Here is a 19851-nt window from a genome sequence, read left to right as displayed (position 1 = left end):
ATCAGAAAGTTAGGTCCACCTAGGCAAATTACATACATGACTCATGTCTGCTAAGATTATTTACAATTAATACATGCAGACTGGGTTTACAATCAAAAAGATCAAGCTGCTGATGATGGCAGGATGGCACGGACATGCTGATCAGGTGCTGCTTTTTTCTGTCAAGAAAAACGGGGGTGCACTGCATGGGCAGTTGACCGGTAGTGGTCAACATCTCGCTCTACTTGGGGACACGTTGCTGCTTGCAGGAATGTGAGAATCCAGAATCTGCATCCATACAACACAAAAATAAGTAGCGTCCATCCATAAATCAGCATATACATTAAGCACAGGAAAAAAAAAGCTCTTCATTTATTAACTATCTAAAGCAGAAATGAAAATGCGGAAAAAACAAGGAGTAGGGTTAGAAATACGCTACAAAGGATGCCCTACGGCATCAGATGTGTTCAATATAGTGCATACTGAGCATTTGCCTGCTTTCAGGCAAATCTGTCGGCTGCTTATCGGATGTGCCATGTCCAATTTTGCATATGGTAGGACTCTTTCCTATCCGAAAATCAAGCTGCTCACGGCCGTCTGATGCATCAAATCTTCGTCTAATCTTCTTCCTCTTGCGCTTCTTCTTTCTGGAAGGATGAATTATTGATGATCTGGAACTTTCTGTTTCGAAACTATCAGATGAAGTGTGTAAGATATGCATGCTAAGTCTTTTTGTGTCTTGCATCTGATTTTTATCGTTTTTAAGCTTATCTGGATCACCTTCAATTATTCACTTAATGACCTCCTCATAGTAAGATGGAACTTGTTGCGGCAAATGAGAAGGCTCCTGGTTTCTCTTATCATCTGACCATTGTTGAATCTTTTGAACTTGTATTCTAATGGCATCCATCTGACTAGAGCATTCATCCCTTATAGCGCTGATTTGCATGGCATGGTTTTCTTGCATGTGTTTTATTACCTTATCATTCTTTTCCTCTATGTCCATCAAGCAATGTTGCATGAAATTTATCTCTTCTTTATGATTCGCTTGCATGTCAGCCAACTGATTGTTATGGTTGAATGTCATAGAGTCAATTTCCCTATCATGATCAGCTTTCATGGTCACCATATTTTCCTCTAAGACTGACATTTTGCTTTGCATGCTTCTAATTTCTGTTTCATACTTAATTTTCATGGCCTCAATTTCCTTATTACGTTTTTCCAGATGGGTGCGTAAAGTTTTAACATCATTGATAAGATTAGTTTGGTTGCTTTCCATATTTTTCACCATCATCTTTAAATCTTGTAGTATTTGCTTTTGCTCCTCCTTTTCATTGTCATTTATTCCTGATTTTTCACTATCATGAACTTGATCTGCAATAGTTCCGGCTAATGACATATTCTGATCTTGAACTCTTTCTTCAACAGCTTGACCTTTAATATGATTACTTTCTTCTTTTTGCAGAATTTTAGAGGTAGAAGGCAAGCTGTTTGGACTATCATATCTATCTTTAAAAGCATCGAGAATGTCTTGTAAAGAAGTGAAAAAATCATTAGGAAAATTATTAAACCAATTCAAGGCATCACCCTCTAAAGAATGGACAAATAGACGCATCTTGAAATCTTCATGATTATATTGAGGAAATCTACAATATAAGATCGTTACACAAGTAAACATGTTTAAATGATGTTTAACAGCGACCGGATCATCACCCGAGAACTTAAATAATCTAGAAATGGCCTCTTTCGGAAGATCATGAAGATTATTAGTAAAATGACATGGTTTACATGAATAATCCATGATGAACAACAGGGGATCAAATGGATGATAGAAAGAGATTTCTGCTCAAGAAAATTAAGAGATGAGAGAAGTGGAGTCGCCACTTGAACAACGAATCTGATTCTAGGATCCAAAAAGTAAACACAAGCAGATATGAGGAAAGCTTCTTGTCTGGGAAAAATGAGAAAAATGGAGTCGCCACCCAAACAAGAAACAAAACCGAAGAGATGCTGCTGATATGTGATGAAAAGATGCCAAAATATTTGAATCTGCCAACTCAAATGAGAGATGAGAAGATGAGAAGCTGAATGTCGATGAAACCCCAAGAACAGAAAAACTCTGTCCCCGGCAACGGCGCCAAAAAATGTTGTCGCGCGGATTGACACGACAACGCTCAGACCGGGGGCGGTCACTCTGATCCCCGGTCTCTCCGTTTAAGCCTGTCTCCCGCGGCTAAGGGGGGTAGTCCCTGTGAGATGATGAGACCAACTGTTGACCAGTTGGTTGGGAGACACGAGACACGATATGAAAAGCACTCTATGGATTTGATTAATTTAGCAAACCAGTGCCTTATGAGATTGTGGTTGAAACGATTACTTGTTAAACGATATAAAAATATGGACCATGAACAGCAATCATCTATCATCAGTTAAATCACGATGCTCTTAGAATGACCAAACGATATCCAGCAATTGAAAATTTTAAAAGATGAATGCTTTAAACCATCACGAATCATAAACCATTAACCAGATATGAATTTCGCATCTCGACTTGAAAAAAAATTCAAACCTCAGCATGAAAGACAATTCCCGAAAAATAACTGGATCTGACAAAGCAAAATTTTCCGCAAAATTTTAATTTTTTTTTTTTTTTAATACAAACAAAAAGAAAATCCTAAATCTAAACTAAAACCCTAAAAATCCCTTCAAAAATATTATTTTTTTTTTATTTTAAAATAAAAAATAAAACAAAAATTAAAATTTAATTTAAAGTTAAATCTAAAAAATTTAAAATCTATATACTATACAAATTTCTAAACTAAACTAAAGATTAGAATTAAATTAAAATCTACGTTACTTTAAATTAAATTCTAAAATTAAAACTTTAAAATCTAAAATCTAAATCTAAACTTTAAAATCTAAATCTAACTATCTCTAAACTAGAACTATTGCTAAATTTAAATTCTAAAAAAAATAAATATTTTTTGTTTTCATATTTATTAAACTAGAACCTAAAATAAATAAAAAACGTAAGATGAAAAAACGCATTCAAACTGCCATGTAAACACTACGTAACCCTAGACCACGAAAATGACGATGCGTAATGGCGTAAACCAAAAAACTCAATGCGATTTCAGCTCAACTTAAAATGGATCAGCCAGACAAAAATGCGATGACAGAAACGCTTCAGAAGTCTTCAGATGAAGCCGTAACGTGATGCATGAAATGAATTCATCGTTTGCGGGGTTTTGAAACCTGAAGTTTTTAGATGAAGCCGTAAAACCAAAGGAAATTTACCATACATTTCAGAAAGAACGACTTTCTTACCACGCAAGCAACAGAAATGACTTTCGCATACCTGGCCGAGTGAATGAATAAGTAAACGCTCACGCTGCAGAGATTTCTCGAAGAGCTTACGTGTCGAATTTTTTTTTTTTTTGCTTGGTTTACGATTTTGCAGGTACGCAGATTTGATGATGGGGCGAACAGAAACTGCGGCGATAAAGCTCTTGACGGATAGCTGGATAGATTTCGTCCTGTCGGCGGCCTGAAAATTGACTCGATTCCCAGCCGACAACTGATATCTTCTCCTTCAAAGCGTTTGGCCTTCCAAAAACTCGTCCTTTTGAAATAAAAGATGCCGGCTCAGTCTCAGTTTGCCAAATACGCTGGCAATAATTCGTTCTCCTCAGGTCAAATCATTTTTCTTGAATGCACACACGCATCAGATCATGAGTTTCCAGCTTCCGTCGAGGTGATAGCTCAACTCAATTTATGGTTTGGTCAAGGTTCAATGATCAATTGAAGATGGCTCTCTCTTTAATGAACCCTGCCCATGTAACAACAACGTGGCCTCTTGCGAACCCAAATGGATTCTTCCAATAATTCTGATACCGATAGCAGCTATTCAATCTCCGGCAAAGTAATATTAGCTTTCCAATGGCTGTGAACAAGTTGAAACCCCGAACCTCTAGATCGCGTGACCCATTATTGCAAAGAGACAAAACCCTATGCCTGCAATCACAAAAGAAAACAAAAACCCAAATGAAAAATCTGTGTAAAGCAGAACTTTAAAACCCTAGACAGCTAATCTTAATGTACAGACTTAGCCCCTTCACAGCCAGGTTTAACAATAAGAACAGGAAAATTTTAAAGAACAAAAATTTCAGATTGTCACTGTGAAAAAACTTCAGAAATTCTCTCATGCAAATCAGAAAAATAAACCGAATGATAGACCCAGGATCAAATCCACTGGGCTCAGCAGAAAATGCTTGTGGGAGTTGGCTGGTTCAGCCGAGAACTTCCCCTAACGCCCACCAAATCTTCTTCAGCAAGGGTTTTTCTGCACAGCTCAGAAACAACCATCAGTAAAGAGGGCAAGAATGCTGCTAGATTTCAGGAAGTAATGGAGATACCTGCCATTACTTCAGAAACCCTAACAGCACCCAAACCCTAGCAAGTGAGCAAGATACATGTACTCACAATACTCTACAAAAGCTATTATTAACAGCTGAAAATAACATATGCAGAAAATTAAAACAATCTCACAGCATTTCAAGAGAGTAACACCAGCAAGATATGGACCCCAAAGTCTTCTTTATTAACCAGAAACAAATTTACAAGAGAGCTTCTTCAGTCTTTGACTCACAGATCCAATGGTTGAAATGACCCCCTAAGACCCTATATAAAGGAAATGATCCTAACGGCTAGTTCGAGTGATCCATGTAGAAATGATCTCGACCGTTGATGAGGATCAAGACATCTTTTGATCTCATCCGTCGATTTATTAACTTAAAATATTATTTTTTTATTAGTTAGGGTTTTTTGCTTCATTTTTTAATTTTTAATTTTTTTTTTATTATTTTATTATTTTTATTCATTTTTTTTAATTTTTTAATTCATTTAACATGGATCACTGAACTAAGCTTTCGGAAACATCACCTAGGACCTAGGACTTAGGACTCATTACATCATGACTTTTACAATTTACATCTCAAGGGGACAAGCCCACTTAATACAGACCCTCATAAATCACCCAGCTCTGCGACACCACGATAATTTAGCAGATCAACACACTAGGATTCTCCTAAAGTTCTAATGAAAAAATCAATCCCGGCTTTGGGGTCAGGTTTGAAGGAAAACTCTGCCGATCCGTGGATCGGTGAGACGAAAAACCTTCCGAGACGTAGATTATCATCAGAAAGTTAGGTCCACCTAGGCAAATTACATACATGACTCATGTCTGCTAAGATTATTTACAATTAATACATGCAGACTGGGTTTACAATCAAAAAGATCAAGCTGCTGATGATGGCAGGATGGCACGGACATGCTGATCAGGTGCTGCTTTTTTCTGTCAAGAAAAACGGGGGTGCACTGCATGGGCAGTTGACCGGTAGTGGTCAACACAGTGTTTCTCTCTCTCTGCTACTCACACCTTCCGCAGCACCTGCAACACCATCTATCACCGCTCCACCTTTCGACAGACCGCCATCTCCACCGCTGCACTTGCAGTTTCTGTCAACAAGTTGTTGCTCTGTAGCATAACCACACCCATCGTGCACGTTTGCCTCGACCAACAGACAGTTATCCACTTCGCCGACAAACCGCCACACTGACCAACCGTGCACAGGACCCACAACACACCACAGTCGCCTCTGCTATTTCACTTCCGCACACCACCGTAACCTACCTGCAACCGCCACCACTAGCCTGCACCACTGCTCCACAACAAAGCTGAATCCATATAACTATACAAACTTCACAACCATCCATATGGGCATTTGCAAGTGTGCTACTGCAGTCACTCTATTGCCAAACTGCCCATCTGTTTGACGCCAATTGTTATATCATCAACCCTATAATATTTTTCCGCCACTCGTTGTACAGCTCTCCACACCATTTATGTGGGGTATCAGCAGTAATACAATCCTCCACACCGTTGTCATCTGTTCAAGATAGACGGTTCTACATGTGGTTCACTTTCAGCACGGTTAGTTGACAGACCTATTGCCACTATTCATGCGTATTGGCAAGCATGACCATTCATAACATAGCATTTAATTAATTTAAAAATACATCTATTGTTTAGCTAGAGGGCTATTTACAAAAATTATAAAGTAGCTAAAAAAGGTGTGAGGAATTTAAAAAAAAAATTATCAAGGCTACTTTAAAAAAAATATAAACGTATTTACAATTATCACAAGATAAGTTAACTTAAAAATAAATAAAATATAAAAAATACCTGAGTCATAAAGGTATGAAAAAAGCAAGTTGAAGTAACAAGAGTGAAGGGAAATTCCAAGTCAAAAAACATAAAAGGTGAATTAGTAAAGGATTCAATACTAGTTTGAATGAATAAAGTTTTGAAGGTTTATTAAATAGAAAAAAATATTTTATTATAAAGAAGGGGTTACTTTTAAAAACCTAAGTTCATCCCAAAGAAGCCTAATACAGAAATGAAGGCCGGAAGATTCCCAGAAACTAAATATAACTATGCCTAAGTGCTATTTAGAATTAAAAGGTCTATTGCGAGGAAAGATCTTAGCATCGATATCTCGCCAACCGAAGGTAAAAATTATATAAAACCTAAAATCACAAACCAATTAATGATTTCCGAGTCAAATATAATTGAAAAATTAGACTATTATAAAAATAAAAAAAATATGAAATAACCAATTTACAATTAAACATTCGAGATTATGCATTCATATCACATTTCTCAGTTCAAAACCTATGGAGCGATCAAGGTGACATTATTTTAGGTTCACCCTGGATGGCAACCCTAGGTTCCTTCATCTTGAATACGAAAAAGAAGTATTTGACATTTTCTTACAAAAAGAAAAAAAATAACGCTACAAGATGTTACAATGAAGCTGAATTCAGCAATACCAGAAGACATACTAGATATCTCAAAAGTAATTTTTCAATAAGGTAAAAATGTACTACAAAATATGCAAAGAGAAGTTGCAAGATCACTGCTGAAAAAAATGAAATTTTGTGGCTTAAAGACCATAGTGAAAACTATTGATGCAAATCAAAAATTTTGAAAAGGACAAGAAGTCATTGGAAAACAAGGTACAACAATTTATCGAGAAGGAAGCATCAAATGTAGAAGTCCAAGTTGAAGAGAGGAATAAATATTGATCTAGTGAATATCATAACTCAAGAAGGCGGCAAACCAGTTGAAGAAAAGACGCACTTAGATGTTGCAGTTCAGATGATAAACATCTAAGTGAAGGTTTTGTAACCAACTCAACAACATCGTCACTTGAAGTAAATCAAGATACCACCACACACATGATAGGGGAAAGACAAACCAAAAGAACTCTTTATCTACATCTGAATCACAGGAACAAACATCTCAATCAGTCTACGAATCCATATCACTCTAAACATAAACAACAAACTTATGTTCTAAAGACTACTAATGTCAGTACAATTCAATCTTGCGATAACAATTTACACGAAGTATCTAGTAACCACAAGATTCCGCAAAAGATTAATTTAGGATGGTCAGATTCATTCTCAGTGCGACAGTTTTGTTTGTCACTTAAAGCATCATATCGTCTTGTTTCGACAAAGTTGACAGTTCTGAGACGGGAAGACATTCGAAACAGAAAAATACATCAAGCCTTTTCATTAACAAGCTTCGAGGACAAAGCCTTTTTGAGGAGGAAGGCAATGTTATGAATAAAATATATATGAAAATAGTAAAAACAATATAAATAATAATAGACATAAACAAGATTAATTAACTGATAATTGGTAAGGAAGAGGCGTGTCTCTATAGACATGAGCGTTCGTGAAAGAGTACTTCCCTACCTATATATACGGGACCTCACTCTCAATTGTATCATCATTCTCATCCATACATTTCAATATATATTCTTGGATCCTAAATGAAGATCTACATATTTCAAGTCTTCTGGAGTATTTAACTGAAGTACAAACTTTGTTCACTACAATTGAAGATAAAGAGCATTGAAGATCAAGATCAAGATTGGACTAGTTCAAAAGACCAATTAAAGAGACCGAGGATGATGGTTGAATATTGATATCACAAATATTCGTAAAGGAATAACTCATACTTGTGAATATACATACATCTAAAGTATGTGGTTGCATAAACATAATGCAGTAAACTAAGCTTAGATGTCTACATACAAAACTAAGAACGAGAGCAACAAAAAAAGTTAAGATGGGGATTTCATCAAATCATGTTGAGTGATTCATAGAGATATTATTAGAGATAGTCATGGAGATGGTTGAACCAAAGATCTTAAATATGGCATATTCATTATGGTCACCTAGTATACATAAAGGGACCTTTTGTATAGTAGGAAAGCACAAAGAAACTGATTTGATTAAATAGAATTTCCTCTTTGGGGTGTAAAACACTAGAAGTGCAACATGTAACCATAAAATAGGGTAAGTGATGAAGGGTGAAATATCATGCATATGCCAATATTCTAAGATGTCATATAAATGTCACCTGGGAAAAACAAACCAAAGTTTAAGGCTTTACGCATTTTTGTATAATTGTTAGTATGAATGAAAATGATTTTTCAGTGTGATGAACCTTTGAAAATCCATTTGACAGTGAAATATAATATGGAACTTGAGAAGATTCCTTCCTATAATTGCAGGATTTTGCTTGAAGCATCCTGGGTTCTTCATGTCAGCAATTGAGATCACGATGTGTCCACTTTCTAGAGAAGTTTCTTCTTAGCAGAAGCATTAACTGTGTGTACTCTAATAAGAACAACCTTCTCTTATGGATAGACTCGTGGAGATAGAGCTGAGATGCAGCTTTTCCTAACATAAGTTATTCTATAATGTCATGATGAGCTTCATACCAAGATGGATCACTTATTTGCCGAAGAGTACTTGCTTACAGTTGTCATATACCTGAGCACATTGATATGGAATGCTCCACATACTGAGGTTGATATAACCGTGCATATTCCAAACAAAGAGGTCAGGGAAGTCTTCTGCTCGTCTTGAATATTCAAAGACAGTTTTCCAAGTAAGCAATCTTCCATGTCATGCAAAAGGGGATCTCTTACTGACCCAGGAAGTAATATACTTGAAGGGCTTTCTCTCCTCATTTCCTGTGAGTCAAAAAAACATGCAAACCAGCATATAATAACAATTATGCCAAGCTTAACTGATCAGCATAACTTAGCATTTTTCAAATCATTCATATACCTGAACAGCATCATGCACTCCAGAAGCTGCCAACACTTCCTCAGCGTGATCTAGGGATAGAATTTCATCTTCTTGGGCCTTTTCTTGCTCATCTGGCTACAAACAAAAGAAACAGTCCCAGGCAAAAAATGGCCAAATCAAAACTTAAAATCTGATTTAAAACCCTTACAAAGTGAAATTATTCCAGAACCCACTGAAACTCACATTTATAAAAGATGAGATTTTGTTCAGTAATATGACTGTGAAAAGTGCCAGTGAAAGGGATTTCTTATTCACAGTCATTGATATACTATTGCATATCCCGTGATCGGTCGACATAAAGTTACAATTTCTATTCAGAAAATTTGAAAGACATGCTAGTGTTATCTTTTCACTTCCAAAAATATATTAAAATTTTACCTGAGCCCAGTCTTCCAGGTGTCTGGAAGGATGCACATTTGTCACGTTTACTGCAGCAAATAGTGAACATGTTGAAATGGGGACACGACCAACACAAATAGCAAAAACGGCTTTTGAAAACAAGTAGGTCAATTCATTATTTGTCCCCAGTTGATCCTGCACAAACAAAAAACAAATAAAAATATATACCATAACATCCAAATATATTTGATAAAAAACACAACACTACTTGAGACAGCATAACATCCCCTCAAAAATATAATTCACAACCGTTAGTGGATCAGACAAAGGAGGCACGAATTTCAGGAATGGATGGATAGACACCCCAAATTTCAGGGGATGACAAACAAGACTGCACCCTAAAAAGTGTTAAATATTACCAAGGGTTAGCTCAATTGGTCGAGTCCCTGTTGTCAAGTACCTCACCGATCGGGAGATAACAGGGTCAATTCTCCTTGACGCCCTTGGGGTTAGGCCCTGCTAGTTTGGCCAATGGGCTTTAAAAGATCCCCTTCGGGGTTGATCTGCCCAGATTTTTCCAAGGGGGGGAAAATACAGTAATTTTTATACATAACCTATTATGTATATACATAATATTTAAATGTATAATATAATTAATTTGTTGTTACTAGTACTACATTATATATATATATACACATCGTTTAATGTTTTATACAATTATATTAAGAAAAGGTAATAAATATTAAGTAAATGTAATATAATATATATACTATAATGTTAAAAACTGTGTTAGAATGGTGTTCTAGCCTCAAACTTTGTGGAGAGGCTAAAATATATGAGATCTCCAGAACCCAGAAATCGTTTATGAAAATTCCACCTAGAGAATACTCAATTGAATTAATTGATCGATAATTAAAAATATCTAACTTAGGGAAATCGATTAATTAATGGGAATTAATTGAGAAATGTGAGAATTCTCTAGAAACTCACATGGATCAACTCAGAGATGATCTTAGCCATTGACAAGGATTTAATCATGGCCATTGGTGAGCCAACGAGAGATTATAAGAGGAGGTCAATGGGGTAGATGGAGGAAAGACTAGGAATGCGAGTTCCTTGGTAGGTCGAGCTATCCAGCTTCAGAGGTCGAGTAGAGGAAGAGAGTTCGAGCTAGAAGGGATGCAAAGGGGTAGAGACAGTGATTCCAAAGGAGGATTCTATTGATTAGTGGTTGTCATTGATGTCAACCCAAGCAGCACCAGGGGCTACCCCAATTTTGCATGGGCATTTTGACTTGACAACTTACTCTATTCTGAGTCAAGGATCTTCTAGATGGATTCTACTCATCGAGATATTTCTGTTGATATACAGCACGCCAAGTAATTCTTCACGGTTTGAGAGATATTCATGTTTGAAGTTAGTAACCCCAGTTAGTGGGCTAAAACCCTATCGGGTTGTAGCATGGCACTCATAATTGGTTGTGGTCATTGAATAGTCAATAATTAATAATAAAAAATTGCTCCTAAAATCCCTCCAACGTTCACTTGTTGAGGACCCTCTCAACTGAAAACATTCATATAAATAATGACCCTCATATCCTCCTCTAGTAGGGATTTTGTGGCTTCAAACAGGTCATCGTGGCATTTTCACTATAACATCTTTTCTATGAAGCTTTAGAAGCTGAAATTAAAATCCATTTGAACCGAAATCTTGATGAACCTTGTGACCGAATTTCAAATCTTGGCTCACTATATTTTCGGAGATATGATCCGAGGAAGTTAGGGTTTTTGCATGCTCCCAAATTTCATGTCAAATAGGTGACGTTGGGAAAATCATCATTGTTGGAATTTCTAATTCTAACCAGTTAGAAATTCTTCCTGTACTATCTAGTTTATTTCACCTACTTGTTTAATTACTTAACAAGTTATTTAACCAAATAAATACTGAAAATAAACACAAGTACAATCTCAACATCTACAGATCATCAACTGAAAGAAAACAAGCACACAAGTGACACCGTTATTTTTGGACAAATGTCCCCGGAAAAACCCAATGTGGGAAAACCGATGCATCTATTCTGAGGGTTTATTACTATGCAGTATTTCCTTGAGTACAACTAGCTACCTAACTGGCTCATCCGACAGAGAAAAAATACACGGTAGCAATACTTCTCTATTCGGAAACGGGCATTCAGAAAACCTGTCCCACGAAACCCTCTCCAGCGTCTCTGAAGCTCTGCGCTAGCCCTTCTAGCCTCTGCGTCAGCCTCTTGTTGCCCTACGTCAACCTCAAACCTCTTTGTGTCAGCCTCTCGAGGCACTTCATAGCCTCTGGGACCCTCTGCACCACTTCTGTAGCCTCTGCGTGGATGACGCAATCCCTCTGGCCTCTGCACTGTCTTTGTCGGGCTTTGTGTGGCCTGAACTGGCTACTACCTCTCGCTCTCTGCTTCTGCGTTGGTCTCTTGGCACTGTCTCTGCCTCTCTGCCCAGTACTCACTGCCCCTCGCTACTGATCATTGATTCAACTTTGCTTAGCAATCCCGCTCTAGCAAAATGAATGATTGATTACTCTAGTGTGTTCTCCAACTGACCCTCAAGCCTCTTCTTATACTTTTCTCGTTGGTCCTTCAACGGCCGAGATTAAATCTCTAATCAACGGCTAAGATTAGATTTGGCTTGATCCATGACTTTTGGAACTTTCTAACTCAGTTTTATATTAATACCCAATAATATTTATTTTTCTTAAGTTTAGACTTACGAACTCCATTAAAAATATTAATTATTTTAATATCTCCTAAACTATTTGGAATCTACCCAAACCATTTATAGGTCTTGGAAATCTCATGTGCTTTAGCGTCTCCACCAATTTTCATGGCTAGAGCACATTCGACACTACCCCCAATCAACACTCCCTCTTAGCGAAGACTGTTCTCTAATAATACTCCTCACTGAGCATCACACTAATTATCCGGCCCCGGTACCTGTGCTGATGATAGGCCTCCCCGCCCAACATCCTCTGCACTGTTACATCCTGTACTACTGCCCATGGCCCTACCACTGCCACTGCTGCATCTGTACAGCAGGTCCCTTTGCATCCGTGTTGTTGTTGGTTCATCCTCCCAACACTGCATCTGCACTGCATCCCCCTCTCATCATGTTGCATCGTGCTACTACATACTGCTACTGCACTGCAACTCAGTTACTAAGAAGTAAGTAACTGATCCACCCAACTTTTGACATACCTGTCAAGCTAGAAACACCCTGGATGTTGAAGCTCCCTCTGTCGCTAACAAGTGCTCCCTCTACTGACCTCTGCGTTGCTGCAAAAACTCCCTGCATCTCGCACCACTGCACACCTTTTTGTGCCATCCTGCACTGGTGCAACGCACTCCGTGCCTCTCGCATTGTTGCACCCTGCTAGCCTCGCATTGCCCGGGGACTCCTACACTGTAGCACTCTCCGTTGTTTCATCCGCATCTGTCTATACCGACATCTGCCAGTCCTGCTACTCTCTCTTTGGGGCTCCCATAGCAAGGTATAATCCAAGAGGTTGGGTACCTCAAGGATCCTGCCCCTCATCGCTTGTAGTCCTCCTAACTACAGCTCGATGTCTCCCCACCTCTTCTCTAGAGGTACATGAGCACTCATGGCACAATCGTCATCCTCCTCGACTTCTTTCTCCGCCTTCATTGGCGCTGCCTTAAAGTCAGATGCCTCTCCCTTATTCTTCTTCCTCAAACACTGGTTCACATAATGACCTAGTTCCCCATAGTGGAAGCACCTGACCTTGGATAGGTCTTTCTTCTTCCTCTTCTCTTGCTTTCCAGCAGATGCCAGAGCCGCATCCTCTTCCTCTTCCTTCTTGATCTGGAGTCCTTTGCTGCTACTTCCCGCCTTGCTCAACCGCCTGATCTCCTCTTGACGAAGAGCCACCCACAGTTCTTCCAAATCTAGAAGATTAGGCCTGCCTAGTATGCTCTGGACAAATGTCTCCCACTCCTCGTAGACTGCATTAATTGCAGTCCTTACCATCATCTCCTAATCCGGCATGGCCCCTATGGAAGTCGGTCCCAGATCTCCTTCAATCAATCGAGGAAGAGATCTCTCTACTCCCCCCTCTACATCTAGTATGACCTTAGTTGATTCTTCAGGAGCATCTTCCTCTGCATGGAAGTATGCTGGTACAATGTCTTCAAAGTGTCCCACATCTCCTTTGTCGTTTCCTTCTCAACAATATGTGGGACCACATGATCCTTGACCCCATTAAGGATGATACACTTTGCCTTAGTCATTGCCTCCTCGTACCTCTCATTAACTATCGGGTCAACTGGGATAGCCATCACTCTCAAAGCGAAGCCCTTGATACGATATCTGTCTAGAATGGACAAGATCCTGACCTTCCAGACCACAAAGTTGGACGCTCCATCCAGCCTGTCCTGATCTCTCAGCGCATTCACAGCCATCTTGCTGCTCTTCTGTCGACTCCTCCGAGTCTCTTTTACTTCCCGCCTAGAAGTTCTCGATTAGACTCCTCTGAGTCTCTCTACTTCCCATCTGGAAGTTCTCTTTTGGACTCCCTCTGAGTCTCGATTTCCTTCCTGGAAATCCTTCTGCCAACTGTCAAGTTGCTCCTCTCCGATTGTCTGTGCAACTGTAACACTAATCTAGATTCCTTGGCTAGAAATCCACCTCGGTAGCAACTCCCTCTACCTTGATCTTGCCCTGTTAGGTATTTTTCAAACCACAGTACCCCACCAACTTCACTCCCACAAACTGCCCACAGCTACTTTGCCACAGCAACTGAAGGATTGAGACTCTTGGCTCTGCACAATTCCGACACCAGCAAAACAGCGCCCTCGACGAATTAAGTGAGCCCTCCTGGCCTCTGCGTGAGCCTCTCTCTGCCCTCCTCAGCCTCTGTGTTGGCCTCTCTCTGGCCCAGACTGATGACACAGTCCCTCTGCGTCAACCCTTCCTCTGTTGCTTCTACAAGGATCAGTTATTGTCACTCGGGACAGTTGATTCTGTTGCAAATGCTCTGCTCAGCTGATGCCTTCAGCTCTCCTGTGATCTGCAACCACGCTCTGATACCATGTTGGAATTTCTAATTCTAACCCATTAGAAATTCTTCCTGTACTATCTGGTTTATTTCACCTGCTTGTTTAATTACTTAACAAGTTATTTAACCATATAAATACTGAAAATAAACACAAGTACAATCTCAACATCTATAGATCATCAACTGAAAAAAAACAAGCACACAAGTGACACCGTTATTTTTGGACAAATGTCCCTGGAAAAACCCAATGCAGGAAAACCAATGCAGCTATTCTAAGGGTTTATTATTATGCAGTATTTCCTTGAGTACAATTGGGTGCCTAACCAAATCACCCAACAGAGAAAAAATATGTGGCAACAATACCTCTCTATTTGGAAACATGTATTCAGAAAACCTGTCCCACGAAACCCTCTCCAGCGTCTCTGACGCTCTGTGCTGGCCCTTCTAGCCTCTGCGTCAGCCTCCTGCTGCCTTGCGTTGGCCTCAAACCTCTCTGTGTCAGCCTTCTGAGGCACCGCGCAACCTCTGGGACCCTCTGCGTCACTCCTGTAGCCTCTGTGTGGATGACGCAGTCCCTCTGGCCTCTACGTTGTCTCTGCTAGGCTCTGCATGGCCTGAACTAGCTGTTGCCTCTCGCTCTCTACTTCTGCACTGGTCTCTTGGCACTATCTCTGCCTCTCTGCCCAGTACTCACTGCCCCTCACTGTTGATCACTGATTCAACTTTGCTTAGCAACCCCACTCTAGCAAAATGAATAATTGATTACTCTAGTGTGTTCTCCAACTGACTCTCAAGCCTCTTCTTATACTTTTCTCGTTGGTCCTTCAACGGTCGAGATTAAATCTCTAATCAACATCTAAGATTAGATTTGGCTTGATCCATGACTTTTGGAACTTTCTAACCCAATTTTATATTAATACCCATTAATGTTTTATTTTTCCTAAGTTTAAACTTAGGAACTCCATTAAAAATATTAATTATTTTAATATCTCCCAAACTGGTTAGAATCTACCGAAAGCATTTCTGGGTCTTGGAGATCTCATGTGCTTTAGCCTCTCCACCAATTTTCATGGCTAGAGCACATCCGATGCTACCCCAAATCAACAGTCATAACTTTCTCTCTGAGCATTGGATTCAAATTTCATAAATAGTCACAGAAAGAGGATGGACTGTAGTTTGTTGAGTATAGTTTTCATCTCGAAGGTCGCAACAATGACATGTGGCACTTCGTACAAGTTCGTTCTACTAAACCAATCTATAATCAGGTCATCGTGGAAGATTGGGCATAACTCTTTGTTGAAGAATCCAATCTTGATCAGACCTGTGGGGTTGGAAAGAGGACTTAGAGGGCTACCACAAGACGAAATTTCAGACACTGGAGATCTGAAATTACACAGATACAGCAGATTCAATATCGAGCTCCTAAAAGATAAGAAAAAGCATGCATTCAAGGATCACCACAGTAAGGACCACACATCAGCAATCAAGGGTAAGTCTCCTACAGCAAGGTATGCATGATTTTACATTTGAAATATGAGTATCATCTCTGACATATGTTTTTGCAGGACAACATAAATACATACAGTGTCTCGGTTATATCTCTATGTCTCTATATGTTGGAAAGAGGACTTAGAGGGCTACCATAAGACGAAATTTTAGACACTGGAGATCCAAAATTACACAGATACAACAGATTCAATATTGAGCTCCTAAAAGATAAGAAAAAGCATGCATTCAAGGATCACCGCAGTAAGGACCACACATCAACATTCAAGGGTAAGTCTCCTCCAGCAAGGTATGTATGATTAGTGTTTACATTTGAAATATGAGTATCATCTCTGACATATGTTTTTGATTTAGCTGAGCAGGTGGAGGATTCAGTTGCCGGAGTCTAGGATAATTTTCCAGAGGTTCGGAGGATTCTTTCCAAAGCGGAAACAATCAGTCAGAGGCAGATTCAAGGTAGGATTGGGCTGAGTGTGTGAGGGTCTGCGCAGAGGTGACGCAAAAGTTGCACTGAGGGGTTCGAGTTTTCTAGTTTGAGTGGCCAGACTGAGCTGGGATTGCTTGTGGAGAAGGGTGCAATTCTCTTAGTTGATTTTGCCAGTATTTCTCTCAAATTGGATTGTCAGTTTGGGCATTTATACATTGTACTCAGAATTTCACTGTTGCATAATAATAAAAACCCTCAGTTGTTGCACCAGTTTTCCCGTATTGGGTTTTTCCGGGGACATTTGTCCAAAATTAACTGTCATTTTTATTGTGTGCATATTATTTCTCAATTTCCAATTTATTTTCCACAATGTTTATTTGTGAAGAAATTACAGTGTGAATTATTTGCTATTTTGTCGTACCAAAATAAACTACATAATAATTCTATCAATGAAAAGAATAATTTCCAATTGTTGCATTTCAAGCAAATTTTCACATGGTATCGAAGCTAGTTTGATAGATAAGAGGCGTAGAGATGAAGAGGGAAAATCTCATTGCTCGGAGGGAGCAACAGCACGATTTCTTCAGGGATTGTGTAGTGCCTAGCCAGGCAGTGTGAATTCTTGGACAAGGGTTCGTTTTCCAGAGGCAGGTGGCCAAAAAACTCTGACTTTGTCCAGGAAGTAATTCCAGCAGTTCGTAGGTGAGCAGCCCACTATTTTCGCAGAGTAGATTCCTTGTCTGGGGGAAATTTTTTTTGCAGCAATTTTTAAAGTTGCAAAATCAGCGCCGGGTGTAAGGGAAATTGCACACACAAAGGGTTTTTCTCATAGGATTCCCTGTTCTAGGAAATTCATGATTTCCAGTTGCAGAGGCAGAACCAACTGGCAAGACTGCAAATTCTAGAAGGGAGTGTGAATTGCAAAGCAAGCAGCCAAGCAGGAGAGGAGGAGATTCTTGCTTATATCCCAATTGTGAGTTTTGCAGAAGATGACCTCAGCAGGGCTTAAAGATCAAGACAGATTGGATGGTGCATCCAACTATATCATTTGGAAGGCCAGAATGTCCTTCTTGTTGGATGAGTTTGGTTTGAAGACGTATACAGAAAGAGCCATAGTCGTACCTACAGATCCGCAGCAGTTGGACAACCACAATAAAGAGATGGTCGGGGCGAAGCAGATGGTCCTTAATGGAGTACGAGATCATATAGTCTCATACTCAGCAGCGAGGAATACGACCAAAGAAATGTGGGATGCTCTCTCAACACTATACCAGAATCCTCCCAAGAATCGGAAGATGTTCCTAATGGAGAAGCTGAGGACCACTAGGATGCAGAAGAGAGGAGTTGACCCCCACCTCACCAGAATTCAAGATATCTAAAATGAGCTTGCCACAGTAGGAGAGCCGCCATAAGAAGTTGAACTTGTGTGTGTGGCCATCAATGGTTTCACTGAGGAGTGGGTTACTTTCGTCCATGGCATTACTGAACGAGATCAGCTACCTAGATGGGCTCGATTGTGGGCAAATTTCACGCATGAGGAGGTGCGAATTGCTCTAGTCAAGAGTAGTCTCAGTGGCCGTGGCATAGGATTGAAAAGTGTGGAGGAGTAGGAGAACGTAGTGCTTGCATCAAAGGGAATGGAAAAGAAAGGTTCCAGTCAAGGACAAGGCTCATAGGGAGGATAGAAGAAGGACATGCTGAAGGTTAAGTGCTTCAAGTGTGGTGAGTTTGGTCACTACAACACTCAATGTTCTCAGAGGAAGAAGAACAAGAAGGAGGAGTAGGATCAAGCAATGGCTTTGGCAGAGATTGATTAGTTATCTTCTAGGTTGGAAGAAGATTTCGCTTTGTATGCAGCTATACCTCCAGGAGAGAGGTGGGGAGACATTGAGCTCTAGACTCCAGAGTTGGGCAAAGCTAGGCAGGGTCTATCGAGGTGAGCATCAGACAGGTGTTTCCTCTTGGATCAATACCCCTGCTACAGGGGCTCACAATATTCAGTAGTAGGTTGGATCAATGTCATCTTGATGCAGTTAGTTCTCGAGGGACAATTGCAGTACTAGTTGCAGTCAAATGTTGAGGAGCACAGCGCAGTTGAAGCACAGACAAACTCAGTGGACAACGCAAAGACTAGTAGCAATCAGAGACTCGAGAGACAAGTTGCAGCATATGGACACAGTTGATTCAATTTTCAGGATTTTAGTTGTAGTAGTTGCAGTAGTTGCGGTAGTAGCAACAGCAAGAGATCAATTGCAGTGTAGTGGCAGAGTTGGCAGCAATAAAGTTGTACAGTACAGTGTTAGCAGCAACACAGATGTAGTATTTTCAAAGTTGCGCAGTAGTTGGTGGGCAGTGGTAGGTTGTCAAACATCAGTAACGTGTATGGAGGATGTTACGGGAGAGGACACTTTCCTTGCTAAGAAGGAGTATTAGTTTTTGTAGCATTGGATGGTGTTCTAGTCTCAAACTTTGTGGAGAGGCTAAAACACATGAGGTCTCTAGAACCCAAAAATTGTTTCTGGAAATTCCACTTAGAGACAGCACAATTAAATTAATTCATTGATAGATGTGAGAATTAATAGGGAAATCGATTAATTAATAGGAATTAATTGAAAGATGTGAGAATTCTCTAGAAACTCATTATGATCAACTCAAAGATGATCTTAGTCGTTGATGAGAATTTAATCATGGTCATTGGTGAGCCAACAAGAGATTGTAAGAGGAGGTTGATGAGGTAGATGGAGAAGAAACCAGTGGTGCAAGTTCATTGGCAGGTCGAACTATCCAGCTTCAGACGTCGAGCAAAGGAAGAGAGTTCGAGCCAGAAGGGACGCAAAGGGGCAGAGAGAGTGATTTCGGGGGAGAATTCAAGTTCCAGAGAATCAAAGAGGAGGCCGAGTTATTTCTCCAGGAGGCTACGCAATAGCCTCAAGAGAGCAATTCGATTTAGCTGATCAGGTGTAGGATTCAGTTGCCAGAGTTCGAGATAATTTTCCAGAGGGTCGGTGGATTCTTTTTAGACCAGCAGCAACCAATCAGAGGCAGATTCGATGCAGGATTGGATTTTGTGTCTGAGAGTCTATGAAGAGGTGACGCACAAGATACTGAAAGGGGTCCGAGTTTGCCAGTTTGAGCGGCCAGACTGAGCCGGGATTGCTTGTGGAGGAGGGTAATATTCCCTCAGTTGATTTTGCTAGTATTTCCCTCAGATTGGATTGTTAGTTTGGGCATCCATAGATTGTACTCAGAACTTTATTGCTACATAATAATAAAATCCCTCAATTGTTGCATCGGTCTTCCTGCATTAG

At 39.8% G+C, this 19851-nt stretch overlaps 1 protein-coding gene across 6 annotated transcripts in view; it reads right to left on the bottom strand.

Annotated features, from left to right (window-relative positions):
* The window catches only part of ATM (Serine/Threonine-kinase ATM-like protein), a 533430-nt gene that overhangs the window by 383063 nt on the left and 130516 nt on the right, over positions 1 to 19851 (bottom strand). For 5 of the 6 annotated variants that reach the window (XM_089417581.1, XM_089417585.1, XM_089417584.1 and 2 more), the window contains exons 19-21: positions 9589 to 9744; positions 9190 to 9285; positions 8890 to 9092 (exon numbers count right to left, since the gene is read on the bottom strand). In XM_089417581.1, the coding sequence (XP_089273707.1) occupies positions 8890 to 9092; positions 9190 to 9285; positions 9589 to 9744 (455 nt within the window). The remainder of the gene's footprint in view (positions 1 to 8889; positions 9093 to 9189; positions 9286 to 9588; positions 9745 to 19851) is intronic. The other variant, XM_089417587.1, reaches the window with a different exon arrangement.

The sequence above is a fragment of the Pinus tabuliformis genome, chromosome 3_2 (genome assembly GCF_031772625.1).
Source record: "Pinus tabuliformis cultivar Carrire ecotype Pingquan chromosome 3_2, CPIR1, whole genome shotgun sequence".
In the NCBI taxonomy this organism is placed as follows: domain Eukaryota; kingdom Viridiplantae; phylum Streptophyta; class Pinopsida; order Pinales; family Pinaceae; genus Pinus; species Pinus tabuliformis.
Note: the sequence above shows the minus strand (reverse complement) of the source record. Positions and strands in the feature narration are given on the sequence as shown.